The sequence below is a fragment of the Pieris brassicae genome, chromosome Z (genome assembly GCF_905147105.1).
Source record: "Pieris brassicae chromosome Z, ilPieBrab1.1, whole genome shotgun sequence".
NCBI classification, from domain to species: Eukaryota; Metazoa; Arthropoda; class Insecta; order Lepidoptera; family Pieridae; genus Pieris; species Pieris brassicae.
The window spans coordinates 11,457,485-11,472,712 of NC_059680.1; the positions used below are offsets into that span (position 1 = coordinate 11,457,485).

The window sequence follows — 15,228 nt, forward strand, 5'->3', positions numbered from 1 at the left end:
GGCATATCAGTCATTACATACATATTTTCAATTTTAACTGACATGCAGATCATGGCAGAAGAAAAATATCTTCGTAAATCATACATTGCATCAAACTGCAAAAACACTATTCGAAGTGCTTGCACATCTCTACGAAAACAATAGTGTAAGTTTATGAAAATGGATGCAGTATCTCCAATAATAAATAAAATACTATATATCCTTACTTTTCACTATTTCATATTTAATTTATACCATATTACCTTTATATTATTATCTATAATTTTAAGCTAATTTCTATATACCAAATAGCACATGACCCATATAAATGGGCATACTCGAAAGAGGCGTTTACCGAATATGGAGTTCTTGTCGAGCCAGGGCAACATTAGGACTGTATGGAAATCTCGGTGAGAGAAAAGTGAAATACTCGAAACTCAAGTCAAGTTTAGGTTTGGACTCAGTTATCTGTATATAGGATTAAAATGATGATAACGTACTTCCTTTGTAGGCAAGTAGGTGATGAACTTTCTTGCCCGAAATACGCTGTGTCGAACGTGTTTCGTGCTTTTGGAGGCATACCGGTTTCGTCACGATATGTCCCTTTACCGATCTCCAATATAATATTTAAATTGTTGTGAAGATCCTTCTAACGTAGGTTATTGTTGCGGATAAGAAATAAGCCTTGCATTAGATATAAACTAGTAAAAAATATAGATTACCTAACCTAGTTTAGAAGTTCAGTAAAACTTTGTCAAAACACCAATTATTCCTAATTTAGATGACTCAATGGTAAGTCATCTATCTCTGTTTGTTATCTGTTTAAACAGAATTTTGATGATTGAAGGTCAAAACCAGTACAGTTATGACCTAGATTCACAGTAAATCTAGATTAAATAAAAATCGCGACAGTCTTCAACAATTTGTAATAAATAATACTAATTCACTTATACTTAAATATAGTACGAATATATAACGATAAATCCATTTGGTTTCCAATTCTAAAGCGTTTTGTGTGTTTGGATTCCTCTCTCTAATTTTGCATTTTATATGATATTTAGTGGTAGTTTAATTCGCTACCGAAAAACTACTTTATAGTAACAATTTGTATGACGACAAAAAAGATTGGGAAAAAAATCATTTGAGGCAAAAATATCTTTTGCATATATACATATTATTATATTTTGTAAGATTGATAATTAAGTGTCAGATGTTAGAGATACAGCGTTAATTTATCGTTAATTTCTGTGGTTATGGATTACATTGTTATCTGTGGTCAAGAAATGTGAATTGTGATCGCTTATCGTTCGTTTTAGTTTGTATCTTGTATTAAAAACGTTAGTAATTTTTATTATTTATATGAAAAGTGTAGCAATAAACTTTAAATACATGTTTTCGTCGTGGAATTACAATAAAATTATATAGCGAACTCCGGGGTGATGGAGTCACCGCCTTCGTTTTCGACTCACTCCGAAGCGCCCCCGTTAAGTGAAGATAGTGGTTTGCTTATTACTAGTGGTTCGTTTTCAAGTGATTCTGCAAGTGGATGGCATCATATAACGTCGGAGGTTAGTTAAATTTGTAATAACATCCTATAAAATAAGGTTATTCATTGAAGATAGATGTGTAATACTTACTATGTAGTCATCCTTGTAGTACTAAAGTTGTTATTGTGTTTACATTCATACGTTACGCTAAGTACATACAAGTAAACACGTACTATGTGACTGCAATCTGCTTGGTTTTTCTTTGTTATGAATTGAGAAAGTTTATTCTGCATAATTATCATAAGAAATATCTTACAGACATACATATAGAGAATATAAATAAAACAACATTACCTAATAATATGCCTATTGTAAAATAATGTATCAGCTGCAAAATTATAGTTCAATGAATTTTAGAATACTTATAAAAACATGCTAGATTTAAAATGTATAGATTATTTCTAAAGACTAAAAGTTAATGAAAATAGCTTTTTACATAAAATAGACTTTTTATTTTATGTAAATATATAAATTGTCTGCCAGGTTTTTTTATCTTACCATTTAAATAGTTATTTATATCTCAAGGAATGTATAATTATGTAGGATGTGTAAATTAAATAATAAAAACTTTTAATTTTTGTATAGTAGATATTAAAATCATCTAGTAAGAGGTCTGAGATGATCAATTGTTGATCAATAATACACTTGTTAAAAGCAGAACAACATTTTACTTTATACTTAAACAAAAAAATAGATATAAATATATATATATTAATCTACTACTGTCTTGTTCTTCTTGTTGTGACATAGGGTTAGGGGAAACTCCGTTAAAAAAGACATTATGACATTACATAATAATGCTAAAGTATCAGTTAATCATTTGTTAAAAAATCTCAAAATTATGTTGGAATAGAACTTATGTTATTCACATTAGACCTTCATAAATTGTTGAATAACCTTCAATTTATAATAAAGTTACATTGCTACTCTACAATACATATTTAATTACCTAATGTTCAACATGTTAATACAAAGTGTATTTTAAGTGCTTTCATTGGACTACATTTAATTAATTTATTCTTGACTTTGATATAAAGAAATATCTACTACAACTACGTTGTTTACGGAACTTGCGTCATATCATATATATCTCAACTAATAGTAACCTAGAGCCTATCGTTTTAATTGAACACATAAGCTTAGAGGCATTGGTAGAACAGCCTTTGACTTTGCCTTTATTCTTATGTCTTGCAATGAATCACTGTTTAATATATAGAATGTTTAATTTAAGAAATAATATTTAATAATGCTATTTTTACACAAAATCATTATCCATATTTTCTTAGGCCCTAATTAATTGAATTTATGAAGAAAATATCCATATATTCATATTAAATTACACACATGTTCATTTATAAAAGTGCTTTTTATATAAAGGCCTTTCAATCTCGCTATACAGATTCCCTTAAATAATTTGAATAGTTGATGTTATCTTTTTGAATTCCAAAGATGGTTAATTTATAGTAATATGTTATGAAGATTACATATTTTGTTGTTCATTTAAACTGATAATAATATACATATGCCACCCGTGATGTCTATTTGGACTTAACACTTAATCTACAAACCCTTGGTCTATTATGTTGTTCAATATGTTTATGTAGTATAATAGATGAAAAGTAACACTATGGACATAGTTATAAGTATTGTGAAGTTCTAAAACTTGTTTTAGGCGCACTTATGTTTTATGATTTACAATACAATGATAAAAATGTTGGTCTAGGTAAATATAGTAAAAAGCACTGTAAATTTTTTCTTACTACTATTATAATAAATAATGATAAAAAAAGTGAGATAGTGCTCCTAAATAATAGTATTAAATTCCCCATATTTGTATTCTGCTTTGACTCAGCTGTAGGTATTACACCCAACAACTCCTCTGACCAGTCTTCATGGTAAATACGGTTGAAGATGCAGAGAGATCCCACATCTCTACGCAACGCCAAGGGAGCAAGCCGCACGGAAAGTGACTGGTCGTTGAGGATTCGAATCGCTCCTAGTTGAATACAGTCAAGCGGAAGGAGCCGCTACTGGGTTCCTTTTTGTTCTGCACCTTCATATTTCGTGGGGAGAAGGAATGGGTCCCGGGAATCTCTTTCAACGCACGAGTACAATAAGGCGAACCTATTCGCAATCTATAGCACATCATTTCACCCCGGTTTTCTAAAAGAGTGCTACTGCCCTAGTCGTGCTTGGCCATTTGACTGAAGCCCGAAGGCAACAGCATGGCACTCCTACTAAGAAGGGGTTGGTTTTTCTATATCAAAATAACTTGTATGTAATCAACAGAGTTTCAGCTTAGGTAACAACTGTTACAAGTTAAGAAAAATATTTATAAATAGATTTGGTTAATTTAATCTGAAAGATGTTTTTTTTTTATTCTTATTCAGTTTAATAGCTTGTGGTGATGATACTGAAATAATGAAATATAATATAAAATTAGCTTAGCTAAATAAAGAATTACTTTTTGACATAAAAAGTCCTAAAGCTATTCTGGCTATCTTTTGACGTTGTTTAAAACATTGAAAAAAATGGTTTTCAATTCAGTCAATTATGATGATGAGCCTATTTATTCTGAACTAATAGTTTAGTTTTCGACTTTGAGTGATCAAGAAGTTGTGTAGTACAGCATGCGTTCTGAGAGGCACATCTCCGGTACACGCGCCACCCTATGCAATTAGGCTGCCTTCGATTTCGTTACAATTCCGCCAGTAGGTATTTTACTTTAGGTTCCATTTTATGGTGATTTAAGTGGCTATTTTTATTTTTCAATGTTTATAAAGTAACTTTTGTTAAATTATTGATTTTACTAGTAAAATACAAATTTCACGTTGAAATTAGTGAATGAATAATTTGGTCAATAACGCCATTTTAAATACAATTTATAATTTATTAGCATGATAAAGAAATTAAGTAAGCTTACCATGAAAATAAGATAAGAATATGGGAAGATAGTGTAATGGAAAATTGTCTTATTTTATAAACCAGTTCAATACAAGCTTCATTTTATTCCTTTATACGTACTGATTGAACGCCAGTTCAGTTGAAGCCGTTCAATGTAATATAAATGGATAAATATAAATCGTATGAGTGGCATATATTTCTATATGAAAGAACGTCGAATGCGGTTTCAATAGGAATATCTATATCGTAGTCGAACTCTATCCCGCTGCACTAGACAAGTTAAAAGCCTGTAGGGCCTTCCGTTTTTGTATATACTTCAAATAAAAATATATATAGATCTTGAAAATAATAGTATAGAATATATATTATTATAATATATATAAATTGCAGTAACCACGTTGCATTTGTTCATTCAATACCTATTATTTCGAGGGCGAGTGCGAGTTTTTGCGGCAATATCGCACAATTCTCAGGCAGTCGGAGCGATTTGTCGCTGCCTGTGTTGCGAAGGCGTAACGCACTGTGACTTATGTCGCAGTGTGTGTTATAGCCGGTACCGTACCCCTGCATCTCGATGCGCCTGCTTTTAGCTCAATATATTGGAGAAGGGCCGAAGCTAGGGAAAGAGGGAGTATCCTCACGCTGGAACAGGTTAATGCGTGGAGAGCCTTGGAATACCGAGAAATTCTAGTAGAGTGGAAAAGCGAGCTGGCGGGCACGAGTGCCAGACAATATACTATGAAATCCCTCAGACCCCTACTTCAACATTGAGTAAGGAGGTGCTGTGCAACCTCAGCTACCGACTTGTGCAGATGCTGTCAGACACTGATGCTTCGGTAGTTATCTGCTTAGAGTAGTAAAGTGTGAGGAGGCACCAACCTGCCACCGCTGTATCGGAGACAGCCGGGACGATGCCCTGCATACGCTGAGGGACTGCCCAAAGTGGAAGATGGAAAGGAGACCTTTGCTACATGCACTGCAGGGCGAGGACGTAAAACTACCAAATGTCACAACGTTTAGTTTTGCTAAAGCTTCATTGAGTGCGGTAAATGAAAGCCCGTGAAAAAATATCGTTGTTTCCGATTTGGCCAGGGCATCTCGCAGTCGCCCGGGAGAAATAAAAGTTAAAAAGAAATCCTTCCATACATTTTATTGGATAGGTATTGTTCTTCAAGATTGCTTAATCCCCGACATAAACAATGTACCGAAACCAGAAGGCATTCACCTTAAGCGTTAACCTTCCACAAATAACTAAAAATAATTTTTTGGTCTTCTTTAAGATATATATTTATGATACATTTCCTTTATTCATAGTGGATGCGGTATCAAAACCATCTACTCACGGGCCGCTTGTGACCCAGCACACTACGCAGCCTAGACATAAGGATTTAGCTGAGGGCAGAAAGTGTTTAACTTGAAAGCAATGTAACTTTTCACAGGCATTACCATTGCGTAACTCTACTCTATTGGGGATCTGATATATTACCTTAATTCATAGTGTATACGCGCAATCATACATTACTTGTCGGAAGCGAAAATCGTTTGGTTAAGTGCTCGTAAGCTGTTCAAATATTAACAAGAGTCTTTCGTTACTTCAGGGGTTGTGACCTTTTTCTCTTATAATTAGAGTCTAATTTATAGGTAATGTGGCACACAGGGACACGGTGTCTAGTATAAATAGTTTATACTGGCATGGATTTAACAACTTTAACGTTATGTTTTTGTTTCGAATTCCGATTGTATTGCTGCCATTAGGCTCTATCTATTGTAATCAATACTATAACAACAAACATCGTGAGGACACCAGCAAATCTAAGCCCCATTCGACGCGGTGTGTCACGCACAATAGCCTTATCACTTGCTTGCTTGAATCCAAATGATCAAATTCAAAATCATTTATGCATTGAGGTAACACAATGTATAGTTATAAGCGTCAATAGAGAAATGCATATTAAATGCTAAATGCTTATAGTTTGCCAGTTCTCAAATCAAGGGCGTAGAACGGACGAGAATAACTGGCAATAAACTCTTCGCCAATCTTTTAATTGTCAAGATATTGTGTAAAAGTTTTACACAATTCTTGTAAGGAGCTGCAATCATTACACCTTCTTGCACGTGACATCTTAAGTAATAAATTTGTACTCTATCAGCAGTAGGCCTGGTTGTAGGATCACGCACTTACATTCTTTTGGGAACAACACGCAAATACATAGTGGAAACAATTAACGTACATACACGAATTCGAGTCCGACCAGTCACCGCAAGTAGCACCCGTTCACGAGTATGACGCATGGCCAGGCCATAAGCTCTCGCACTGTTTTATGGAGAGAGACCACCCGACGCAGAACCTTTTTTTTTACATCAGAAAATGCTTTTACTCATATCCCTAATCCATACGGTATTTAGGTTATTTAGAGGTACACCAGCAGGGATTATGTGGGACTCAGACTTAATAAACCCTACCCACTAAAACCTGTCGGATGACTTCAGCTCGCCACAAGCATTGACCCGACGCAGAGCCTCCGCCACAAGCATTGACATTTAAGCGACCATGACGATCCTTGAATTACATAAGAAAATAATAATAACTATTATTATTCTGAAATAATTTGATACAGCATGGATTTCTGTTTGCTCCTACTTTACATTAAAACTGTCGTGGTCATCTATTTTTATATTTTAGAATTATTCAATTTTTGATTAGATTTTCGTGATGGACTGACTGATGATTCAAAAGCCTTTGATAAATCGCAAAGAACTCCAATGGTATCATGGAGCTCTTGTAAAACCATAATTCTGGCTATACATAAGATTATTATTATTGAAGTGTATCATTATAAAGGACTTTTTCAAAAAATGGCAAAAATGACTAAATGCAGGCAGAACAAATATGGGTCTAAAATTTGTGGGGTCAGAAGTACTGCCCGTTTTGAATAAAGGTGTGATTTTACATAGCTTCATCTGGTCTGGAAAGACTCTACAATTTATCTATCTTATCAGAGCTATTCTTTATTTTAAAACATAAGTGACGCACCTTAGCGATTCTACACTCTTGCCTTAAAGTTTTTGAAAATATCATAACATAGTATTGTCTTTTGTTAAAATAGCTTTTACACATTAAGAAAAACACTTTTTGAACGGATTAAAGCTATGTATTATTATTAAAACTTATAGTTATTTACATAATACTAAATTATAAATTTTAGAGATTATGTAAATAACTATAACTAAAATCAGTATAAGTTTATAATAATACATAGCTTCAATCCAGTAAAAGTGTTTTCTCTAACATAACTTTTACACATCTAAAATTTATGTTAATAAAAGACAATACTATCCTAACATGTGTTTTAAATTATTCACTGTCATTATACTGATTTTCAATACACAACTCATACAATTTTAGCCTTTTACGGTGTTGCCCAGTCACAAAGGGTTCTCTGAGACCCAAAAAGTCTTTGGAGTGAACACATTTTTCAATTCATAAATAAATTGATCAAAAATGTGTTATAAATTAATGTAGTATAAATTATTAGTTACTACGCAGCAGTGTTGGCCTATTAGCCTCAACATGCGACTCTCATCCCTGAGGTCGTAGGTTCGATCCTCAGCTGTGCACAAATGAACTTTCTTCCTATGTGCGTATTGAACATTCGCTCGAACGGTGAAGAAAAACATCGTGAGGTAACCGGCTTGCCTTAGACCTAAAAAGTCGACGGCGTGCGTCAGGCACAGAAGGCTGATCACCTCCTTGCCTAATAGATTTACAAATGATCATGAAACAGATACAGAAATCTGAGGCCCAGACCTAAAAAGGTTGATTTTTTTGTTATTACGCAAATATGTCATTATAACCGATCATCTGTTGTAAGAAACAGTTCTTATATTTATTCTTATGTATATTTTCTTTTTTTTATCCTAAAATTTAACAATTTCATACTATTAACCAGAGTGGTTAGATGAAAGTTTGTTGATAATACAGGTGCTGAGAGGAGGTATAGTATATCAAGATCAAGTAACAGATTCAGAAATCTAACGCAAAATGCGTTCTAATACATTATTTTTACATTACACTTCTATTAGTTACATTCTGTAGTCTTAAATGTAATCGACATTCACTGCGACACAACTGTCTAATATCAAGGAATAATTTTTATTTAAAAGTGTCAACTGTCTAATATCAAGGAATAATTTATGTTTAAAAGTGTCAACTGTCTTATATCAAGGAATAATTTCTATTTAAAAGTGTCAATTGTCTAATATCAAGGAATAATTTTTATTTAAAAGTGTCAACTGTCTAATATCAAGGAATAATTTCTATTTAAAAGTGTCAACTGTCTAATATCAAGGAATAATTTATGTTTAAAAGTGTCAATTGTCTAATATCAAGGAATAATTTTTATTTAAAAGTGTCAACTGTCTAATATCAAGGAATAATTTCTATTTAAAAGTGTCAACTGTCTAATATCAAGGAATAATTTATGTTTAAAAGTGTCAACTGTCTTATATCAAGGAATAATTTCTATTTAAAAGTGTCAATTGTCTAATATCAAGGAATAATTTTTATTTAAAAGTGTCAACTGTCTAATATCAAGGAATATTTTTTTTTTTCTAATTTAAAGACTCGAAGGCAAAGCAATAATATGATGAGTGCTAGGATTTTCATTTACACAATGTTAAAGTACTATTGTTTACGTACCGTATTGTAACTTTGGCAAGAGTTGACGCATAGCTCTAGTAGTTGTTGTCTGTAATAAGTTTCACATGAACTATGCGTTGACAAGGCTAGGAGAGTATACTGCGGAGGGACAATGCCCCCGCAAATTATATGGCCTAGTCCATGGGTGGTAATTAGTACTTAACTTAAACTAGTCTGTATTTTTATTAATACACTAACCGTAGTCTCATTTCATGTATTTAGGCTTTTAAATAACCAACAATTTTGTAGTAAAATTCATCAACTATCATATAGCTATAACATTGTTTTTTAGAAAAATATTTTTATAGCATTTCAAACTTACGCTGTAAAACAACGTATAATACAATGAAATATTAAAAATTACTCACTAAACTAGACAAAATAGTTTTGACCGTTAGGACTTTGAAATACACGTTTATTAAAGTGTTTGTCGTTCGTAATAAAATACTTTTTTAATATTACTATTGTTGTTATAGACACATACATGTGTATAAACTACTTGTATTATGTAATAGGAGGTAAACGGACAGGAGGCTCACCTTTTATTAAGTGGCCGGCAACGCACCCTCTAAGAATGGGTGTCCAAGGGCTGTGATGTAAAAATAAAGTGATACCGCCCATAGACATTTGCCTTTATTTATTTCAGATTATATCGATATGAAGTTTTAGTAGTTTATATCATGCTTAATAATAATTAATTCGAGTTAATTGACATGTCAAGATAAAGGTTAAAAGCAAAACGCTGAGAAACACATTTATATACAGTGGAATCTCGATAACTCGAACCTCGTTAAGTCGAAATCCTCAGTAAGTCGAAAAAAATTGCCATTCCCTTGGGCTGAACCCCCAAATACGCGGTATCTCGAATTATTTAGACGTTTTAACTCGAACAAAATGTTATTTCCTTTCGAAGTACTGATTATACTTATTTATACTCTATAACTCGAATTTAATACATGAGACTCCGTGAGTCGTAGATGGTAAAATATAATGACGTCTTACTTGAAATTCCCCGAAATAATGACAATGTAATCCAAAATGAAAGTTCGGGATCGGAGCTTCTAATCTATTGTTAAATTCATAAAACTTTCTAAGTAACACATGATATGTGACCGTAACTTTATTTTTGTAGTGTACAGTTTACTTCATTAATATGTAATTCGTTTTAATGTGTAAAAAATAAAGTTACAGTACAGTACATATCGAAAAATACACTTAGAAAATCGCGCTAGTGTAAGTCGAAATTTAAGCAATTAAATCATATGTATCTCGAATTTTTTGTTAAGTCGAAAACTCGTTAACTCGATTTTTTTACATTTCCCTTGAGATATAGAGGATCCAATTCGAGTTATAGAGATTCCACTGTATTAAATTTTAGATTAGTTTCGAGCATCGTTTCTCAAGCGGGGGGTCGCGACCCTAGGTGGGTCGCTGTCTGTTGAAAAATAATAAATACAAACTACATATAGGCACAAAGTATTTGTTTATTAAAAGAATGAATAATTATAGTGTAGTTTTATAATACTAAATATTAAATAAGGTTGAACCAATGAAGCTTAATATAAGATAGTTATATTTGATAAAAATAGTGCGCTATGTGCATTGTACATATAATTATATTTATACAGTAACGAGGTAGCAAGACTTTTTTAACTTTTTGTTTTTTTCGTGGGTCGCGTTATAGAAATGGTTGAGATATGATTTTTAAGAGAATTACTCATAAGAATAAGAGTCAGATATAGGTCCCGCATATGAATTCGATATATTTTTGACATTCGGTTGTACCAAGTCATACATAGCGCTAGAATACTGTATATAACAATGATTTAAAACCCAAATTATATTACAGTGTAAACAGATACGTAAACAGCAAATCGAAATCCGCTCTAGGTATTGCTTTATTGAGTTCGACGCGTTTGAAGTTTTGAGAGTTCGATTCGTGTTCAACGGGGGTAAGTCATATTACCGTACAAAATCTCTGTAAACAACACTTCTATCGGCAGGATATCGTTTATTGTGAGTGCCGTGATATAATCTTATTTTGAGCTTATTTTATAACGCCTGTTAATAGATATTAATCGCCTGGGAGCGTTCACGAGCGATCATGTATGTGATTTTAAGGGTACGCCTACAAAGGTTCGTTCATTACTTGTGATGGAAGATTAGTACAGTATACGTACAGATCTGTAGTTTTCCTTTCTGGTTATTTATGGTATTTGTTCTGTACTATTAAATATGGGGTTTGTTATTTTAATTTGGTTCATACAGATGCTTGAATGTTAGAATTTTAGTTGTGTATCACTAAAAGCCGTAGGTATAATTGGCAGTTAGCTGTCACTTGTTGTATATGAGTTAAACATAAATTGAAAGCCATTAATGTCACGTATATTTTAATTTTGTTAACATGAGTTATATCATATAATTATTTTGAATTTACTCTCATTCTAACAACTATGCAAAAGCTCCAATATTGAGGCATTGATTTGTTTAAGGTATCGCGGAATATGGTTAAAAGTAGTATTAAGAATATCCATTCCGCTATATCACCTGCATCATGAGCATACACCACATACACACCTTTACCTCAATTTTACACCATTACACAACATTTATTTTATTATTAAATTAGGTATTACTTAGTTAAATGCATCGAATAATTTTTATTGCTTTTTCCCCATTTGTATTTTGATTCGGCTGTGTAGTGTGATAGTGTGGAAGCGAGTGTGTGCAGATGATGATGATGACGTAGCGCTATGGATATTTTGAATACTCCTTTTTTATTTTAATTAAATAACAGTCAAATTCAGTTAAAACTAACAACACTACTAAGCTTTTAATTGGCAGTTAGCGGTCAATTATAGTATTTAAAGAAAACAATTTTTAACCGGATTAAAGCTATTTGTATTATTATAAACTTATAATTATTTACATAATTTTAAATTTTTCCGACGTTCCGCGTGCTTTACAGCGTGCGTGGTCACGGTGACTAAAGACAAAGGGTGTTAAATGTCAAAAGTATCACAGCTGTAGAGAAAATTGTGTTATCTGTATTTATTTCCCCGGAGTTGAGTCGGAGTTATCGACTAAAAGATGACGGGTTTTTGCAAAAATGACTTATTCATTTAAAGTCTAAAATAAATAAATTCAGTCAAGTAATAGTCAAATTCAGTTAAGTAACAATAGCGTCTCCTTACTGAAGTAATTTATAGAACTAATGGAAGGTATATAAGTTAATTAATACCTTGAAGCAGTCTCAATAAACAAAGGACGGTCGTCTGCTATAATATACCCTTGTTTAATAATGTAATAACTAAAATCACGAGTTTCTAGTTTAAACTCAAAACCAGTCGAATTCCAAATAATCCTAAGTTGGTTTACGGAATATTCATCAACTATTAAGTTAACAATACCCCTGGCAATTATATATTGGAGAATTTATGTAACATTTATTTAGTATTAAGATGCCATTTATTGTTGAGGTGCTTTCAAACACGTGTCTAATAGATTTTTCTCTGCGCAATTAAGACATTCTCGAGGTATATACGATGAGGAAAACGTCATGTATATGTAATAGCTCATCAATATTAGACCCTAACAATAATGACGAGCTGTTAAGGACTAACAGAGAAACATGCAATTCGCCAATAAAGGGTTGAAGCGGCATTATTGTTAAAGTATTAATCAATCGAACAGTATTCTTAGACATATTTACCTATTATTGAGGCTAGACCACGTAAGCCACTCGGTCAACATATATAGATTATTGATATGTTACCAAGTTGATTGATGACCAAAATACTTAGTGGAAAAAATTTTTTTTGTTAATATTTCACTGAATAGCAATTATTCCATTTGGAATATATTTCAGACTTGTATCTTTCATGAACAGCTTACATATAACAAGATAGAACTCAGATTTTAGGTCATCATCTATTTAAATTTTTCGGTATATTTACGATGAATATACATATATAGAGCAGTGTTGGCCTAGTGGCTTCAGCGTGCGACTCTCATCCCTGAGGTCGTAGGTTCAATCACCGGCTGTGCACTTTCTTTCTATGTGCGCATTTAACATTCGCTCGAACGGTGAAGGGAAACATTGTGAGTAAACGGTGTGTCAGGCACAGAAGGCTGATCACCTGCTTGCCTATTAGAGTAACAAATGATCATGAAACAGATACAGAAATCTGAGGCCCAGACCTAAAAAGGTTGTAGCGCCATTGATTGATTTATTTATAGGTATATAGAGATGCAAAGTTTTAGTGGCGTAAGAGATATTGGTTCGTATCCAATACAAATGATTTGTGATTGTCAAAAGTAGATCATACCTAAATCTTGTAACACCATAGTAAAAATGAGTCATTTAACGTCACGTTAGTCACTGCTACCTTGACTTGCGAAACGGTAATAAATTTAGAATCAATTTAACCTTCATAGTTGAACTTGGTATATAACCTATATGAATAGTTATATTGAGTTTGAGTTAAATATGAAAATAGAAATGATTTGTGATTGTCAAAAGTAGATCATACCTAAATCTTGTAACACCGTAGTAAAAATGAGTCATTTAACGTCACGTTAGTCACTGCTACCTTGACTTGCGAAACGGTAATAAATTTAGAATCAATTTAACCTTCAGAGTTGAACTTGGTATATAACCTATATGAATAGTTATTTTGAGTTTGAGTTAAATATGAAAATAGAAATGATTTGTGATTGTCAAAAGTAGATCATACCTAAATCTTGTAACACCATAGTAAAAATGAGTCATTTAACGTCACGTTAGTCACTGCTACCTTGACTTGCGAAACGGTAATAAATTTAGAATCAATTTAACCTTCATAGTTGAACTTCGTATATAACCTATATGAATAGTTATTTTGAGTTTGAGTTAAATATGAAAATAGAAATGATTTGTGATTGTCAAAAGTAGATCATACCTAAATCTTGTAACACCATAGTAAAAATGAGTCATTTAACGTCACATTAGTCACTGCTACCTTGACTTGCGAAACGGTAATAAATTTAGAATCAATTTAACCTTCAGAGTTGAACTTGGTATATAACCTATATGAATAGTTATTTTGAGTTTGAGTTAAATATGAAAATAGAAATGATTTGTGATTGTCAAAAGTAGATCATACCTAAATCTTGTAACACCATAGTAAAAATGAGTCATTTAACGTCACGTTAGTCACTGCTACCTTGACTTGCGAAACGGTAATAAATTTAGAATCAATTTAACCTTCATAGTTGAACTTGGTATATAACCTATATGAATAGTTATTTTGAGTTTGAGTTAAATATGAAAATAGAAATGATTTGTGATTGTCAAAAGTAGATCATACCTAAATCTTGTAACACCATAGTAAAAATGAGTCATTTAACGTCACGTTAGTCACTGCTACCTTGACTTGCGAAACGGTAATAAATTTAGAATCAATTTAACCTTCATAGTTGAACATGGTATATAACCTATATGAATAGTTATTTTGAGTTTGAGTTAAATATGAAAATAGAAATAACGGAATGAACTATCTATTTAAAGAGTACCATTAAGGTCGTATCGTGATCTTAAATAGCATATAACCTTCATTAATAAACGGAGTATCTAGTTTTGTTAATATATTGACGATGTCTCACAGTCTTCTGTTAATGTACACTTTATTATTTTGGAAATTTAATAACTGTATGTTAGATTTTTTTAATGCTCGTGATTGCGAACACTTATAAAGTTAGCCGGTAAAAATAATTCATAAAGTACTTATGGCGATTTACATACATATATTGAGCGTAAAACTAGAATATTTTTCTATGAAGATAATGTCTAAAACGTAATGTTGGAAAAATGTCGAAGCAAAGAAAACACAGATCGGTCCTCGAGTTATTAATGGTGTTAGTAATCAGTTTGTTTTTATATGTATAGATGTATGAGAAATCCTTTTAGCAAAACTAATTAGTCTTGTAGCAGACTAGAATGGTCGTAAAAAAGAGACGTAACATGGGATCAATAATACCAAAGCCTTGTTTTCTCTTTGTATACAAATTTTAGATGAAACCTGATGGCCGTCAGCGTAAAGGGTTATTTTTATCTTTCAA

The 15,228-nt window shown here is 32.3% G+C and overlaps 1 protein-coding gene across 2 annotated transcripts in view; it reads left to right on the plus strand.

Annotated features, from left to right (window-relative positions):
* The first annotated feature begins 1,269 nt into the window (after positions 1-1,269).
* Positions 1,270-15,228, plus strand: part of LOC123718531 — a 47,691-nt gene continuing 33,732 nt past the window's right edge. For both annotated transcript variants that reach the window (XM_045675133.1, XM_045675132.1), the window contains exon 1: positions 1,270-1,547. In XM_045675133.1, coding sequence (XP_045531089.1) covers positions 1,419-1,547 — 129 coding nt within the window. In that variant the 5' untranslated portion in view covers positions 1,270-1,418. The remainder of the gene's footprint in view (positions 1,548-15,228) is intronic.